The 17,554-nt window shown below is 55.7% G+C and overlaps 4 protein-coding genes across 4 annotated transcripts; 1 reads left to right on the plus strand and 3 right to left on the minus strand.

Moving 5' to 3' along the window:
* Positions 1–588: 588 nt before the first annotated feature.
* On the minus strand, positions 589–2,037 carry B0T26DRAFT_642700 (ornithine-oxo-acid transaminase; the record flags this gene model as incomplete). The annotated part of the gene is made up of 3 exons (XM_060437469.1): positions 589–726; positions 788–1,489; positions 1,540–2,037. The coding sequence occupies 3 exons, from the start codon at positions 2,035–2,037 to the stop codon at positions 589–591; spliced, it is 1,338 nt and encodes a 445-aa protein (XP_060299000.1).
* A 948-nt stretch (positions 2,038–2,985) lies between these two features.
* Positions 2,986–6,169, plus strand: B0T26DRAFT_705269 (glycosyltransferase family 22 protein). The gene is made up of 4 exons (XM_060441746.1): positions 2,986–3,693; positions 3,747–3,977; positions 4,055–4,227; positions 4,279–6,169. The coding sequence occupies exons 1-4, from the start codon at positions 3,433–3,435 to the stop codon at positions 5,726–5,728; spliced, it is 2,115 nt and encodes a 704-aa protein (XP_060299001.1). The 5' UTR covers positions 2,986–3,432; the 3' UTR covers positions 5,729–6,169.
* Positions 6,170–7,021: 852 nt separating this feature from the next.
* B0T26DRAFT_750392 (major facilitator superfamily domain-containing protein) lies at positions 7,022–9,139 on the minus strand (the record flags this gene model as incomplete). The annotated part of the gene is made up of 5 exons (XM_060445211.1): positions 7,022–7,054; positions 7,156–7,370; positions 7,487–8,006; positions 8,188–8,900; positions 9,115–9,139. 5 exons carry the CDS (start codon positions 9,137–9,139, stop codon positions 7,022–7,024), a joined length of 1,506 nt encoding a protein of 501 aa, XP_060299002.1.
* Positions 9,140–12,278: 3,139 nt separating this feature from the next.
* On the minus strand, positions 12,279–14,990 carry B0T26DRAFT_642030 (uncharacterized protein; the record flags this gene model as incomplete). Its single annotated transcript, XM_060437402.1, has 3 exons — positions 12,279–14,278; positions 14,345–14,500; positions 14,801–14,990. 3 exons carry the CDS (start codon positions 14,988–14,990, stop codon positions 12,279–12,281), a joined length of 2,346 nt encoding a protein of 781 aa, XP_060299003.1.
* Between the last annotated feature and the right edge of the window lie 2,564 nt (positions 14,991–17,554).

A 17,554-nucleotide genomic window follows, 5' to 3' on the forward strand; every position in this document is an offset into this window, starting at 1 on the left:
TGGCATGCAGATTGGCTAGCGGGTAGATGCCTTTCCGCAGGCAGACGAGTTGGAAGCAAGCAAGCAAGCATGGGAAGGTAAACTGCACTTCACTTCACCCGCTGCGCAGCGGCAAGCAAGCCTTTTTGGGTCCGGCCGCCCCCGTGCATCGGGTGCGTTCCTCGTCTCTCTCGAATCTGATTGATGCTTGTTTTTAACTCACGCTGCTTCCAGGCGAGCAGGGGTTCTTGTTCTTATTGCCATTCCGCACGCCAGAAGCAAGACGGGCAGCTCGTCTATCGTTGATAGGCAGGTAGCTAGCTCACATGCTATCCATATCCGTGCACATCAAAATCCCCATCTATATGCAGAAAACCCCGCTGCTGTCCAGTCTGATATGCCCCCGGCATCCTATCCTAGGCTGCTCCCCATGTCAATATTCCGTGACGGTGGAGCCGCTCATGCAGTAGATGCCTAAACCAAGGACGCTTCATCAGAGCGACGCGAGAGCAGCAATGGCACTTTTCACCTCGTCCTCTACAAAGCCACGCATTGATCCATGGTCCTGGCGTCACTCTGTTGGACGGTCGGGCGACTCTGACCTCCGCGCTAGTGCGCTTCCGCCTTCTTCGTCGTGAGCAGCTCCTTCAAGGCTCCGCCAATGAGGTCGAGAGAGGTCCGGAGTTGCTCCTCGGTGATAACGAGCGGGGGTGCGAACCGGATGATGTTCCCGTGCGTCGGTTTTGCCTAGCCCGCGTCAGCATCCTTGTCGTCGGTCCTCACAAAAGGTGCCACGTTAGCTTCATACCAGTAGGCCCTTCTCCTTGAGCAATATGCACAGATCCCAGGCGGTTCTGCCTGCCGTGGTTGACTCATCGATGACGACGGCGTTCAAGAGTCCCTTGCCGCGGACGATTTGCACGATTGGAGACTTGAAGGCTTCGATGCCCTCGCGAAAGATGCGGCCCAGGCGCTCGGCCTTCTCGATCAGCTTCTCCTCCTCGACGAGCTCGAGCGCGCGAATCGACACGGCGCAGCCCAGCGGGTTGCCACCGTATGTGGAGCCGTGGGTGCCGGGCTCGACGACCAGCATGATGTCCTTGCTGGCCAGCACGCAGCTCACGGGGTACATGCCGCCCGAGATGGCCTTGCCGAGCGTGACCATGTCGGGCTTGATGCCGGCCCACTCGCAACAGAGCATGCGGCCGGTGCGGGCGATGCCCGTCTGGATCTCGTCGCAAATCAGGAGCACGTTGTGCTTCTTGCACAGCTCGGCCACCTTCTGGAGGTAGTCGTCGTCGGGCACCACGACGCCGGCCTCGCCCTGTATGGGCTCGACGATGAAGGCAGCCGTCTCGTGGCCGTGCGCGTCGAGGGCGGCCTCGAGGTCGGCCACGTTGTTATACCGGATGGGCTTGCCGGTGGACGGGACGAATGCGCCCAGGTTGGGGACGAAGGGGCCGTAGTTGTCGCGCGACTCGGGGTCGACAGACAGCGAGATGGCCGTCATCTGGCGGGGGGTTTGTCAGCGAGTTGAGGGACGGACTCGGAGGGACTCACCGTCCGGCCATGGAAGTTGTCTGCGGCGCTGAAGACGAGGGCCCTGCCCTGGGGCACCTTCTTGACCTTGTAGGCCCACTTCCGCGCGATCTTGATGGCGGTCTCGACAGCCTCGGCGCCCGTGTTCATGGGCAGCACCATGTCGTAGCCGAAGGTGTGGCGTAGCTTCTCAGCCCAGACGGGGAAGACGTCGTTGTGGAAGGCGCGCGAGCTGAGGGTCAGACGGGAAGCCTGCTCGGTAAGGGCCCTGATCAGCTCTGGGTGGCAGTGGCCCTGATTGACAGCACTGTATGCAGAGAGAAAATCGAGATAGTGCTTGCCCTCGGGATCCCAAACGCTGACGCCCTGGGCTCTCGCGAAGACGACGGGCAGGGGGTGGTAGTTGTGGGCGGCGTACTCGTTCTCGGCGCCGATGGCGGCCTTGGTCGAGACGGCATGGTAGCGCGCCGGCCCGGCCGGGGTGCCGTTGGAGACGTCGTTGTGTGCGTGGGGCGCCATGGTTGCGGACGACAGTGTCGGCGTGCTTGTTCAAAGAACTGATCGCGGCTCCAATGGGGCGGCGGAAATCCAGCAAATCAAGGTTGGCACGAACGATCCAACCAAGGTTTGAGCAACGTGCTATGGTATGAGCGACTGGCCCCACACGTTGAGAATGGGTAAGGCAACGTAAGTCGATCAAGTACTTGTAGGTACAGTAAGTTAACGTAAGGTAAGGTAGGTGGCGATGAGAGCTTGTTAGGTTAGAGGCGAATCAGGCACGAGACGACGAAATTGAGGGCCAAGTTAGGTAGGTAGGCAGGTCGGGCAATTGCTTCTCTTATCCAAGACCAAAGATGGACGAGGCGGCTAAGCAGGGGGAACGAGGCGGGAAAGCAAGATGTCAAAGATAACCAGGCCTTGGGGGGAGATACTGATAGTAAAAGACAAAAGATGTGACAATTACAATGTGAATGAGGGGAAGTAACAAACGGGCGCCGCTTGTGGATTATTATACCTTAACGGTCAAGAGTGGGACGAGTCAAGTGGCCCGCCACTTGCCCTTCAGTTCCTTCCCCCCTCAACGTCACCATCCGGGGAGCCCCCAGCCCAAGGAATTGTGGTGCAGCAAAGCCGTCCAGCAGTAGCGGTCCGATCCAGGGATGCTATTGAGGACCCGGCGGACGGGAGCGCGGAATTGCCTGACAAGAGGGAGTGGCGGGAAAGAAACTTGGGAAATCCATCACGTGGCCAAGAATCTTTGGTTGTTGGAGCCGAAGGAAAGCGCCGCTATTACGAAACGAATAACGAATTGCGACACCACGGCCTTCGGGCTCGGAACCCTAGAAGGAGCCACGGGATGCCGTTGCAGCGCGCCTTTCCAATCACATCTCGATCTCTGTTTGAGAAACAGTACACGAGATATGCTAACGTTACACTACTGTGAGACGCAAGAATCAAAGGATAGCCAGTGGGTACATAGTAGTGGGTGAGGCCGATTGCGGCGGACTGGACCCCGTTGCACTTGCAGTCAATGCAGTTGCAGCAGTGGCCATGGCATCTTTGCATGCACAATGTCGTTTTGGTGCCAGCCAATCACGAGCCTAACGATTACCCTGCAGCATAGGGCTGGGGGCCAGCCAATGGGGAGCGGGGACTGCTTCAAGTTGGGGTCTGTTGAAATGGAAATACGAATTACCATGGCCACGACGTCAACGACACTCCCGTCACAACCGAACGCCCATGCAAGCTTGGGTTGAAACAACAAGGTGAAGTAAAGTGTAGTGGAACAAACAGTTTGGCAGATGAGGTCAACTGTGCAACTGTACCTTGCTTGCTGTGCCAGACAAGATCTATGACGGAATAGCTTACCCTAGGTGCCTTGATTGCTAGGCGAGCCAAGGAAGGCTGGCAGCTATGGACAAGCCGGAAAACCAAACAGGCCCATCGGCTCAAAAAGGGGTTCGTGATGTACCACCGCCACCACCACCATCACCGGTTCGGCATCCCGAAGTCATCTCGGCCCTGTCCCGAGACGTGCTGCACCTGCTGCTCGCCTTCCGCTTCATCAACGCGCTCTGCGTGCGCACCTTTTTCCAGCCCGACGAGTACTTCCAGGTGCTGGAGCCGGCATGGCGCCTGGCCTTTGGAAGCGAGAGCGGTGCCTGGCTGACCTGGGTAATTTGTTCTCTCTCTCTCTCTGAATTGATTAGTTGGCTAACATACACCAGGAATGGCAGCACCAGCTGAGGTCGTCACTGCACCCCGTCCTGTTTGCCGCCGTCTACAGGGCCGCAGACGCCCTCATGGCATATATGAGTCTGTTCCCCCCTTTCCGCGCCATGATGCTGGTCGCCCTACCCGGCGTCGTCCAGTCAGTCATCGCCGCCTTAGGTGACTACTACACCTGGAAGCTGGCCACCGCCATCTTTGGCCGCGAGAGCAATGCCCCGTGGGCTGCCGTTGGTTGCCCCCTTTCCCTCGCTTGTGCTTGCACCACTATGGCCATCTAGCTGAGCTTCTGTCTGTCCGTGTCTAGCTCTGGATGACCGTCTTCAATCCGTGGCAGTGGTATTGCTCCACGAGGACCTTCTCCAACTCGCTCGAGACTACCCTGACCATAGCCGCCCTCACCCACTGGCCATGGGAGCTTCTTGGCGACGCAAAGACCACCAAGGATGTCCCGCTGCAACTGAGGAGCCGAGTTAACAGGTGAGCCACCCTTACCACTTGAGACCCTCAAGCTTACTGACCTGCCTCTAGTCTCCGCGTGTCGCTGCTTCTTGCTGCCGTGGCTGTGATACTTCGGCCAACAAACATATTCATCTGGCTTAGCATCATCGGCTCCACCCTCACTCGACCGACACTGGCCGGCCAATCTCCACTCCAAAGGGCATCCTTAGTTGTTCTTTTCCGAGAAATCCTTGTCTGCGGCACCGCCGTCCTGGCCCTGTCTGTGCTATCTGACCGCCTGTATTTCGGTTTCTGGGCCTTCCCCCCCTACAAGTGGCTCTACTTCAATGTCTCGCAGTCCCTTGCCGTCTTCTACGGCCAAATGCCCTGGCACTACTACCTCGTCCAGGGCATCCCACTTCTCACAACCACCTTCCTCCCCTTTGCTCTGATCGGTCTGTACAAGGCCGCCCTGTCCTCCAAGAACCTCGCCATGCTCCAGTCCAACATCCTCAGCACGCTTTCCCTTTCCGCCCTAGCCATGATGGCCGTGCTGTCCGTCATCTCGCACAAGGAAGTCCGCTTCATCTACCCGCTGCTACCCATCCTACACATTGTTGCCGCCCCATACATCACGTCCTTCTTCACGGTCAGACCCACCGCCCCTGTCGACGCTGACAGTGGCGCGACACAGCCGCCGCCGCCCACCACATCCCCACGGCCCGTGAAGCTCCGCCGCACCTTTCAGCTTGCAAACATACTTTCCATCAACCTGCTGCTGGCAGGTTATCTGTCCTTGTTCCACCAAGCGGCCCCCATCTCGGTCATGAACTTCCTCCGCGCCGAGTTTGAGCGCATTCACCCAGACTATCTTGCCCTGGGCCATGAAGCCGCCAACCTGTCGTCACTTGCATCCACGCCAACAAACCCTGGGACAAGCATTAACGGCGACCACGGCGGGCACCTCGAGCTGTTTGTCCTATTTCTCACGCCCTGCCACTCCACGCCCTGGCGCTCGCACCTCGTCTACCCGGCCCTGCGCGCGCGCTCTCTGACGTGCGAGCCGCCGCTGCACACGGCGCCGGACAGCGCCGAGCGCGACGACTACCTAGACGAGGCGGACCGCTTCTACGCCAAGGACGATCACGGATGCTACAGTGACTACGGCTCTCAGTTCCTGGCCAACGAAATGTTCCCCTCGGTGAGCGAGGGCAACGATGGCGAGGACGACAGCGGGGAAAAGAAGACGCCCCAGCACCGCGGCGGCGAAATCCCCCGCTACATTGTCGGCTTTGAGGGCATCGAGAGTACGTTGCGCGACTTCTTCGGCGATGGCATGCTACACGCCATGGGAGGGACACTGAAGCACATCAAGTGGTTCGATAACGGCGCCTTCAACGAGGACTGGCGCCGCCGCGGCCGGCTCTCCGTCTGGAGCACCGGCGTCCACCCGGGCTCGGCTAGAGGAGTGCATATGATGACATGGGCCCACCCCAGGAAAGATCCAGCGCTGGCATCAACTGAAACAAATCAAATCTGAGACTATATTTGGTTGAGTTTGACCCCAAACATGGGACATTTGGTTGACCGGTAGGCCAGTATTTGACTGTTTTGAGTTGGATATATTTGAGTTGGTGCCGGCGCTGGTTCAGAGATCTAGAGGACGAGTCGAAGGGCGAGCTAAAGCTGGAGGACGAGCTAAAGCTGAAGGACGAGCTAAAGCTGAAGGACGAGCTAAAGCCGAAGGACGAGCTGTAAATAGAGAGGGACAGCGTATGTTCTTTGTTTTTATATGTGTTTGATTGTATGATAACCAAGTGTTGCGAGCGAGGCCGAGTATCGTTTACTTGTTGTAACAAGGCGGTTGCGGCCGAAAAGCTACTGTATATACATACTTCATATCTCTGTTGTGGTAAATCTAACACCGTAGGAGGCTAAAAATAGAAGAAAAAAACAAACTGATACCCATGGTCAAGAACCAGGCCGACAACCGCCTGTTTGCGACGCTGTGCCTGTATTTTCTACCTGTACGTATATACTCCGTTGGCTGAAAATACATAAGCCGAACCCGTGTAAGAATAACCCCGTGTTGAGCATAGTTATGGCAAGGTAAGCCGACCCAGACGCCACCCGTCTCTTTTGTTGGGTCAACTACCTACCGTAAGGGGGTATACCTACTCTGGGTTTCAAGGAAACCTTCCAGTCGTTCGTTCGTTCGGTTCAACCAATGCCCCTATTGTTGACCCCCATCTTGTAAAGAAAGAAAAAAGGGGTTCCTGGGATAAAAAGGGCTAGATGGACAAGTCTCCCTTCAAATCCACAAAAAGAAAACCCCTCTCCCCTCCCCCTGAAAAAAAAACCCTAAATCTAATGCCTGCAGAATGCCGAAACCAGCCCAATCCACAGGCAAATACATACACGGCGAAAGCACGGCAGCTGCCAGTTCGAGCCCGATCTCGATCCCCACCCGACGCACACACTCCCCTCTTCTTCCTTTTTCCAAAACGCCGCGAACCCACAAGACAACGAACGCCAGCAGCAGCCATGCAACACCGCAGCACTACAACAGCAACAGCAACAAAGCAGGCCCAAGACTCTCTCTCCGTCACTGCGAGAAAAAAAGCAAACAGGAACGGAACAAGTCATCAAAGACGAAGCCGGAAAGTGCCATTACTTGCCCCACAAGTTCTTATCTTGGTTTCTTTTTTTCGTTATATGATACACGGAGTACGTGTATATACCGAGCATTGCCGGAATGGATCCACAAAAAAGGTATTCGTAACTCCGCCAACTTATTCACACATTCCCCGCGCCCCGTACGTACATCCGGATATCAAAGCATGTATCGAAACTCTGGATTCAGGTCCTGTAAGAAAAAGACACAGAGGTTAGTACCAGAAGAGTATTTGTTTGACAGGCCAAAGAACATGTCAATGGCACGAATCCCAGAAGAAATAAACAACTTACCCCGAGCTCCGTCTTCTCGTACTCGGTGAGGCCCACATCGTGAGCCGCCTTGCTGCGTTTCCGATTCTCACGGGTAATCGCCCATGCATACAGGATACAGGAAGCGGCGCTCAGGCAGACGAAGGAGGTGCAGATCGCGTAGCCCTTCTTGAACAGCGGCGCGTCCGTAGTCAGGAATGAGTAAGTAGCGACGATGCCGCCGATATTTCCAAATCCTGCGACAAGGCAATCATGTTAGTACAGCCCCCTACTCTGTCTCTTCCCCCGCTTATTTCTCTGTCGATTCTTTTACCGTTCCCGTCAGGGGCAGACCTAAGTCCAAGCCACTTACCAACTTGCCACGCGGTGCCAATGGCCCGGCGGTGATGCCCGCCAAGGTTCATGTTGAACCAACACACAATAACCGGCATAGCCGAGTAGCAGCCCATGCAGATCAGGAAGAGCGCGGCATACTGAACTTGGAGGTTGTCGTGAACATTCAGCAATACGGCGAAGCCGGAAATGGCGAGGCAGATGGGCCCCATGGCGAACAGGAAACGGTGCCTGGCAAAGTCGGACAGCACCGCAACGATCATAGCGAAGCTAAATGCCACTGCCCAGGGCGGAACCGACCGCAGCTGCGTCTCTATAGGGCTGTAGTGGTAGCCTTGGATGATGGTGGGAGCGAAGAATGCAAAGCTGTATGCCGGCACGATGAGACCCAAGTACATGAACCCGCCGAGTAAGACCTTGAAGTCTCTCAGAACGGCAACAACGTCGGTAAACCTAATTTTGCGCTCGGCCGCGTTGCGACCTTGGTCGGCCTGAAGTCTGGCCATGACATATTCGCGCTCTTCGTCCGAGAGCCACGTCTTTGCGTTGATGTCAATCAGCAAAGTCCACATAACAGCCATATCCTCCCTCTTCCACAGTCCAGCGAGGGGAATGACCAACATATCACGAGCTAGAAAGAATCGGCCTGCAGCTCAACAACAGGAGAGGAAATCGGAGCGGCAGTGGCGGCGACGCCTGGAAGCATTTTCTTTTACGTACCACCTGCTCCGGGAACGAGGGAAACGTGAAGAGAAAGACCAAGCCAACCGCAAAGGTCAAGGAGCCCTCGAGGATGAAGAGCCAGCGCCAGCCGCGGTAGCCGCGCATGTAGTCCATCTTGCCAATTGCCGAAGCCAGGAGCCCCCCGAACGCGCCGGCCAGCGAGGTGGAGCCAAAGAAGAGCGAGTAGCGCTTCTGGGCCTCGGAGCGCTTGTACCACATGCTGAGCATGTAGAAGCAGCCGGGGAACATGCCGCACTCGAAGACGCCGAGGAAGAAGCGCGTGACGAGCAGGCCGGCGTAGTTCTGGACCAGACCCTGGCAGACCGACACCAGGCCGAAGCCGAGGCAGCAGACGGAGAGCCAGATGCGCGGCGAGAAGTGCTTCAGCAGCATGTTGGATGGGATCTCGAGCACGATGTAGGGCACGAAGAAGATGGTCAGGGCTGTGTTGTACTTGACGCCGTCGCCCAGGATGCCGAGGTCGGCCTCGAGCCCGAACGAGCGGGCATTGGCGATATTGACGCGGTCCAGGAAGGCCAGGAGGTACAGTACGATCAGGAAGGGCACGATACGGCAGTCGATGCGCGCCTGCAGTCTCCGCGCCGTCGTGTGCGGCGGGCACGGCACGCGCACGTCGTCGTCGAAGTTGGCGAGGCCCGCCTCGGACGCCTGACCAACGGGAACGCCCTCGGCGAATTCCTCCTTGACAGCTGCTGTTCGGGCATTAGAACTACCTCGGAACTGCTTTCTCCTAGAACAAGAACCCAAAAGCTCAGAGGGGCGGGGGCAATATATTCCGAGTGAGCAAAAGTGTCAAGAAAGTAGCATTTCTCCGCAGCCAACGCCCGGTGGTCTTCTCGGACTTGAACTGGGCAGGTACCGCGAATGAGAGAGGTTGGGATTTGGTGTGTGAATTCAACGTACGAGGAGACTTCAGTCGTCCAAACATGATTGCTGTCTTGAGCCCGAGGGAGGAAATAAAGACACTCAATCTACGCAGTCTGCGTCTGCGCAAGCTCCACGAACGGCAGACCAAAAGAAGGTTTAGGGTTGGGGAAGCTGTATTATAAACCGCGGCAGGGAGGAGGAAAAAAGAGGAAGCTTAAGCAAGCCCACGTGAGGAGGGTCCGACGTAGGTGAGGTAACCTAGGTAGAGCCTCCGCCTTTTCCGTTCCTCCCCCTTTCGGCTTTTCCGTCTGAACTGAGCGTGACCAAGTTTATTGGTTCTCCGTCACGCTTCCTCGGTTTGTTCGTTGTGCTGTTGGCTGTTTGGGGGCACTAGGTCTAGAACTTAGTGGTACTGAGGAGGAGGTGATCACCTTCCCACCTTCCTGACTGAGCAACGGTCGAGATCGGCGGGCGGACCACGGCAAAAACAAATCCGAAAAACAAAACACCCATGTAAGTCAACTACATATTCCATGGACATTGGACAAGAAATGGAACTTGTAAAAAGGTTCAACTTGTTAACTTGACAATTCCCTCGCAAATCCAAATTGCAAAAGAAAAAGAAGGAAAACCCTAACACACACGCGCGGTGCGCCCACGCACGCGTACTCGGAATTCAAGTTTGATGTCTGTCTCGTCCTGTCTTGTCTTGCAGGACCGACTGTGTCCATCCACCTGTCTTCACCCACCTGTCGGCAGGCAGCCCCCGCCCCGGCTGCCGCGACCCGAGAGCGCAGAGATTTTGGGTCGGTCTATCTCTCTCTCTCAGTCGTGTGTGTGCGACGCCAACCTGACTCAAGCAGTGGTAGAGGCCTGTTTCTTTCTGTCTCCTACAATGAAATTCTCGGACGAGACTACTGCGCGTGGCCGGTGCCCTGAAGGTTTTGTGTGACGGGGGGAGGGGGTGGGGGGGAGTGGTGGTGCCTCGCATGGGATGAAAAGAGTGGCACGAAGGAGTTAGGAGTTAAGAAAGTTTTCCTTGCGGCGGACTCACTTTAACGCACGCCGAGCAGTAATAATAATCGGGACCGACGATTCAAGGTGCCGAGGGTGGAAAATTGAATGGGGTTCGGATGAAGCTTGGAAAAAAAGCTGCCGGCTTACTTGCTTGCTTACCTTACTTTAACCTACTTTGGGTATCTCGTACGTATCTTATGTACCAGCGTCCCATCCCTTGCTACTTTGCGAGTCTCTTGGTATAAGCCCTCCAATGGCGCCGGCAGGCGCTTACTAGAGAAACAGAGAGAGAGAGAGAGATAGATCTATCTAGGGAGTGACGACAGACGGTAGATAGGCGGCGTCAAAGCTTCTAGCCTAGGTAGTCTGACCATACGTGTAGCATACGGGTAGTACAGACGATGTTTTGGACATAATGTGGTGCGAGACGGGCGAGCACGTAGGGGAACAAAAAGAATTCTTCGCTTGCAGCAAAGTGCAAAGTGCAAAGTGCTGCGTAACCGTCCCACGAAACCTACACCCTACTTAAGGTAGGTATCAGAATGGGGGACCGGCGCCATGTGAGAAGATGTTTGTCAGCTTCACACTTCCGAGACAAGCAACAACCTCCCCAAGGGGCTTCTCATGTCTCTCTGTCTGATAAAGAGCCAACCCTTTATCTCTTTCAGGTTAGAAAACAAACCCGGTTAACGGAACACACAACACACACAGAAAAGAAAAGCATGTGTACAAAGTATATATGTGTTATATCCAAACCTTTTCCCCTAGCCGAACAACCGGTCTGGTTTCCAATGTTGTTATATATGAGAGAGAGTGCGTGTGCAAGATATCGAAAGTCGAAACCACTAAATAACCAAAGCCGTCAAGCTAAGCTTTTGTAGCTTGGTTTTTTTCTCCTGTGCCGGCGGCGCCACTCACATCATCAGCTACTAACCCGCCGTTCGCCCGCCCGCCCGCTCTCCGCATTAGGTTTTGGTCAACAGGGGGTGTGAGAAGAGGGGAGAGAAGCTTTTCACTGCGGGGAAGCTTGGCGTGGGCGGTCGGTCGTCCTCAGGTCGCACCGCTTATAATTATTTAAGATTTATCATCCGAATTAATTCACGTATGTACATGTGGTGGCAGACAGAATAGAGACTCTATTAAGAAAAAAGAAAAGAAAAAGGGACTGGCTTTAGAATATGAACCAACAAGAACTGAAATTGGCTCGCACACGGAGGTATCGGCGACGGAAAAGTACGGATAGCCGAATGCCAATCCGGATTCCGGGGTGGCTTCAGGCTTGCATCACTTCCCCGCAATCTCGTGATCGGGTGCCAGATCACTTCTGATTCGGCCCCATCTCAGGGGGGCGAATATGCCTTCATCAAGAAATGATGCCGCGCTAGGTAACATGGGGCCTGGGCGTGACTAACGAAGCTGACTTCGAAGCCGGGGCTGACTGATACGTCGAGATGCTGATTGTAATCCGTACTCATATTGACTAACATAGAGGGCCGCCTATCCCCCGGCAGACCTTCGTAGGGATAAAAGGCATATAGAAAGCAGAATACCGGTTGCTAACTTAGGTATCTGTATTTGGTCGAGCCGCGCCATTTCCCCATGTTTCCCACATGATGGTTCGCTACTTTACAATGAAAATCCAGAGCGATACCTGTCCCGCCCGACCGATTTGATCATTGGTTGTTCTCCTTGCCCCCATCCTTTTTCCCTTTAAAAACGGCCTATGCCAGGCGCCCTTCCGTATCTCGCCCTCTTTTCGGGGTCTGCGGAGAAAAAAAAAGTGTTCTGTCAAGTCCCGTGAACGAAGAGAAGAAAGCACCGCTTGCTGAAACCAAGACAAGAATGGAAGAAATGTGAAGGGGAAGAGAGGAAAGGGAGGAAAGGAAGGGGGAATTTAGCAGAGAGAAAAGAAAGGGAAGAGAAACGTCTTCAACATCTCCCGTATACATCAAAACACACAAGCCCTGGGTATCCGCAACCATTCGACACAAACCCCAATCGCATCAGATCTGTATCCCCCAGCCCAACCAAGACCGTATCCCTAAAACGGCAGAGCCAAGCACATAAAACTCCGGATGGGCGGCCAGAGCACCCTCGACCAAAGTGCACAAAAAAGTAGCAATCATGGCGCTAAACGGCCATGTCCAAACACCAGTCGGCGGAAGCTATTTGGCCGAGCCGACTTATTGCGGCGCACCTGGTTCTTGCGGATGCTTCTCCTCGGCGAGGCCACGCTTGATATCCAGGCTTTTCCCGCGCGTCGACGACAGGAAGCTGCTGCCCATTGATACAGTCCGATCTGCAGGTGGTGATTTGTTTCTTCGTTGCTCGACATTCTCCTTGCGTTCGCGGTACTTGGTCTTGAACCACCCAGTTAGGCCCTTGGCGTCCTCTCGGCTTTCCTTGTTGCTTGCCTCGACTACAGGCGCCTCAGCATTGACCGCCGCCAGATCAGGCGGCTCGCCAGACATGCTATGTCGAGCTTTATAACTACCAACTGAACTGGTGCTGATATCGGCATTCGAATTCGCTCCGAGAAACAGCCGCGGGGACGCAAGCGGGGGGTACTGGGGCGGCGGGACATCGTCTTTCTTTCGAGAAAGCCGCCATCTTTTTTTCTTCTCCTTGTCTGATGTCGCATCTGGACTTGCGTCTGCCTGGCCACCTATCGGCTCGTCAACTTGGTCAAGGTCAGAACCCTCGTTGAAGGAGCCGTGTATGGATGTTGGCGGGGACTTGTTTGGTCTCAGGGTCGATTCGGCGCTGCTAGGATGAAGTGTGTTGCTGGACGGAATTTGAGATGCCCGTGGGGTTGCCTCGGACGGTGTCTCGATCGTCTGTGCCATAGAAAAGCTTTCTATATTTGTACTGCGGGGCGCAGATGGTATTGTGTCAAGAGGATTGATTAGTTCTGTATTTGGGGATACCGCTAATGAATGTGGTAAGGACGCCGAGGAGCTGTGCGCGCTCGGGTTGGCGCTGCCCGGCATCTTCTTCTTTCTCAACTTGTTGGGCTGTCGACCATCACTCTCTCCAGTGGGGACCCTCTGGAACAAACCTGGCAACCTCCGTTCACGAGACGGCGTCGTGGCCTCTGGATTCGGGTCTAACAGTCTTTCCTGGCTCTTGGCTCCCACGGCGGACTGGCCGGGCGCCAGACTGGAGGTTGCCGTTGAGTTCGGTACTGATACGAATAAATCCTCCAGCGTGGTGGAGACCTCCTCAGCAAGGGCTGGAGGAGGCACAACCTGTGTTGTTGGTGGAGCCACGGGTGTCAACGCCGAGACTGCCGAAGGGCCATTCCTTGATGCAAACCTCCCAGACTGTAACGCTGGAGACTTCTTCGAGGGCAGGGTATTAGACCGAGCCAGTCCACTGGTAGGGGTTGTGGCTATCGCGGGGCTCCCTGGGCTTAGTGGGCTGGGAGCACTATTTGACTGATGCGATCGCCTCGAGGATGTCGATTTATTTCTTCTAATCTGGCCATCTTTCGCGACGTTTTCCGCGCCGGCACTAGCGGTTGACGGAGACCGCGACACCCCTGATTTCCGGTTTGGACCTGGTGTAGTGGGGCTGTTTATGACGGGTGTTCCCTTTTGCACCTCCTGAACTGTCTTCTCATCTGCGGCTGTGCCTTGCATTCCAATGAGGAAATGGTCTTGGTTCTCAATAAGGAAAATAATGACGCATTGGTTCAACCGGTACTCGTCGGGTGCCATGGCGTGGGCGGGATGGGAAAGCATGCCGGGCTGGAAGATGGCCGCCAGATTCTGCGAGTTCATCCGGTTCTGGTCCGACTTTGCAGCAAACACGGCAAGAAGGTCCAGGATGTATAGCAGCAGCTGACGGTTCAGGGGGGGCAGCTCAGTGATGAGATGTTGGTAGGTTGCGATGGCGGCATTCATGTCGAAGTTCTCGACAAACTGGGGTCCGTCAACATCGGCGGCACCCTGCTTGGTGGCCCCTCTCAACGGTTCCCGAAATTTTTCGTACAGATCCAGCGGCACAACCGGCTCGGGGAGATCGTTTAAGTAGCGACGGAGGACGTTGGCGGCATCGTGAACCGTGTACCCATCCCACACCAGCCCCTTCCCGTACCTGTCTGGCGAGTCGAAAACGGTCTTTAGCTCCTTGATCCTCTTCTCCGACCCGCTGAGGCGGAATATGCCCTCAACCTCGGTCGCTTTGGGGCACGTCAGTAATGATTCATTACCTCGAGGGGACACATGTGAGGGGGTATGTCACAAACCCTTCTCCTTCAAATAGACACCACATTTTGCAACGACAATCGGCACGTATCCGTATATGTAGCTCTCCCCTTGCTCGTCGACGAGAGAGATGGCTACGTTGGCGTACGTGATGCTCTGGCGAAGTGGGACACCAAAGATACCCTGGGGCCGATGGTCTGCGAGGGTCAGTCTGAGCCCGGTGGGACATGGTTTGGGGCATCCAGTCGCACATTTCCCAAGACGCCAATTAAGGATGCGACCAAGGGTATTTAAAATGAGCCTCTTGCCAGGCCTTGCCATGGGCGCCTGGCCCGAGCTCGCACTTGCTTGATGAGCTGGACACCCTCCTTCGACCGCCACCATTTCTCGAGCCACGGTTACGGATGACGGGATATTGCTCAGACAGCCATCCGACCCCTCGACGAACATGGAATGTGGCCTATAGTCTCGAGATATAGTAGAGGAGGGAGCAGTACCGTGGGTTTCTTGATTCTTCGAAGCCAGCTTGAATCCTTTCCACCAAGACTTCAAATCCCGCTTGTTGGGCGGAGAGGCTGCCTGCACCGGCGGAGGCACCAGGGGCGGAGGATGATACGACGGACCCGCTCGTTGCTGTTGCTGTTGATGTTGCTGCTGCGATGCAGAATGCGGTGTACCGGATGCCATGACTGCAAAGGAGGCCCGAGGCGGGCGACTGGTTTATTAGAGCTGGTTATAGGTAGGAACGCGGGCGGGCAGCTGCCTCGGCCAATTGAAGACGCGAGGCAGGATCGCGACGAGCTGGGTCGAGAACTCTGCAAGAGTCCGACAGGTTGCGGGCAAGCAAGAGATGCGTGCCGTGGCTGCCGGCCGGGACCAGGCCGAGGCTCGCCGCTTTTGCAGGCGTGAAACTGGCGCGGTTCTGCGACGCGATGCGATGCGGTGCCGTGCGGTACGTGCGTGCGATGCGTGCAGGATGCCTGTGATTTGGACGCGTGCTTCGGTGAGGTGGCCTTGCTCCCGTCGATTGTGAGGCCGGGCGGGGCCTGGAAGAAGAAACCAGCCTGGGAGGTGCGCGGTCGGCGGAGGAGACGGCGAGACTAAATTCCCAGCTGGCGGCTGGTCAGCGCGCAACGCTGCCCGTCTCTTTTCTGGATTCGTGCAATCGGGCTCGCGTTGTGTTTTGGATGTGGGTTTGGTTAAATGAGCCCCGTGAGCGACGACAAGGAAAGAGAGAGACGGCGGGCTGCCTTTTCAGGACTGGTTGGGGGGATTTGGCAAGGGCAACAGGGGGTTCCCAGCGGCCCCAAGGCGCCAGTCTCCCACGGTGCGTGGTCTAAGCTGCACACTGACGAGCGACGGGAGCCTTGGCGTCCAACCCGACGCCTTCAACGGGGACTTGGTATGTATCCGTATCCGTACTCTGCACGTGATTGATCAAACAACAAGAAGAAAGTCACAGCGGACGGATAATAACGGCCTTGTATCGAGCCGGACACGATGCGAAAAAAGGAAAGCGCGAGGCATGGCCGGCGATGTTTTGGTCTTGGTATGTTTTTGGGTTGAATCGGCGGCGGCAGGTGGCTCCCAAGAGGTGCTGCGGTCCCAGCAATCAGGGCGCTGACTATTTTTAAACAAGACAGCCGTTGGCTCATTCTTGGCTGAAATCTTACTACTCATCTTGATCCAAGTGCAAAAAGCCACAGAAAGTGCCTTTCCCCAGGTTAATGGTTTACTTTGTTTACCTCGAGATCAAGTGTGTATGTAACGCGGCAGGTATATTCCATTTTACTGTTATTACTCAGGAAATAGGAAGTGGTTGTGGCATTCTACACGCGGGTTTCTAAAAGCTCAGCTCACCTAAACTTTAGAACTCTAATCCATCAAGCCTCACCGACGGGCTTTCGCTAATATGACAACATCAGTATAGGACGCCGGCGCCACTGCAAATTTCTACACTACGCTGTACCTACGTGTAGGTACATGTTCCGTGTGCTGCACTCACTATAGGGCAAAGGGCAACAGGATGATCGCTTTATGCAGATCGCGGCATTTGAGTTTCTCTCGTGGGCGCCGCGGCAAAGCAGGCCATCTGCTAACCGCAGGGTAGGGCAACTAAGGTCGTCCCGTCACCAGATTCCTGACCCTGCCCAAACAGGACGCTTCTAGGAGGGGTGTTTGAATCGCCACAGCCAACGACAGCCCAGCTAGCTTATTACACACCTCAGTAGGTTCCATTGCCAAAAGCTGCACTCTGCAGGGAGTTGAGTTAGGTTGGTGGTGTCTCGGGTTGAACAAGACAAGACGGGCAGCCCAGCCTAGAGTCGGACAGCGGCAATTTGCTGCTGCGGGCGCCAGGGGGGACTAATGACGTATGTAGGGTTCCCTGCAGCACGCAGCGTGCGCAGCAGCTGCTCGGAAGCGGTCACGACGTGCATCCATCTCACTGGTGACGGATTCACTAGGGTGTCAATTTTAACTCGGCCCTGTCATCTACCGGTCCTCGTCTGGAAACCGGGCTACCTAAGCTCGCACTAGATCCACGGCAGCTTCGTCCAGCTCCGCCTTCCTACGCCATACGGTACTGCGTAGTGTCAGGCACCTCGACAGGTAGCGTCGCAGCCGACATTCGCGCACAGTAGTGTACGTTGGGGCGTATCTTCGTACTCAGTAGCCCAGTGTAGTGCAGTCGCATCGCAGCGCAGTCTTGCCACTACTGTATGGAAGGTATCCTATCCCTCCGTAGACGGATGGGCCTCTCTTTCTCTGTTTTCTAAATATAGCTCTTTGCTGAGGTCATGCGGGGACGAGGGCCAACCGGCGGGCCCCAAACCCACCCAGTTTTCCAGACGGCAACGAAGACGACGACGACGACGTTCTGCGTGTTGCGTACTCTCGTCATTGTCTCGTCAGGCCAGCCCCCCTTCAGAGGGGGACATACGTTGGTAGAACCAGAACTCGGCTCGCTCCCGGCGTGGCCACCCACAGCTGGGAATGTCAACCCAATAACGTGCCGTTTCCCTCCTGTCCAATGGCCATATCTAGTACTATGTACTATGTCTTTGCCTCTGAACCCCGGACGGCGCAGATATGTCTATCTGTGCCACGCATCCCATGTTCAGACGGTTGGATTCGCAGGGCTGAGGAACGGCTGCGAGACATTTTGGCGTGTGGGCCGAGACTTCCGCCGGCCTTTCTCAGTCGCACAAGACTGGCGGGCGGGCTTGCGCGCGCAGGACTCCAGAACACTT

Source organism: Lasiosphaeria miniovina (assembly GCF_030549165.1).
Source record: "Lasiosphaeria miniovina strain SMH2392-1A chromosome Unknown B0T26scaffold_3, whole genome shotgun sequence".
Taxonomy (NCBI): Eukaryota; Fungi; Ascomycota; class Sordariomycetes; order Sordariales; family Lasiosphaeriaceae; genus Lasiosphaeria; species Lasiosphaeria miniovina.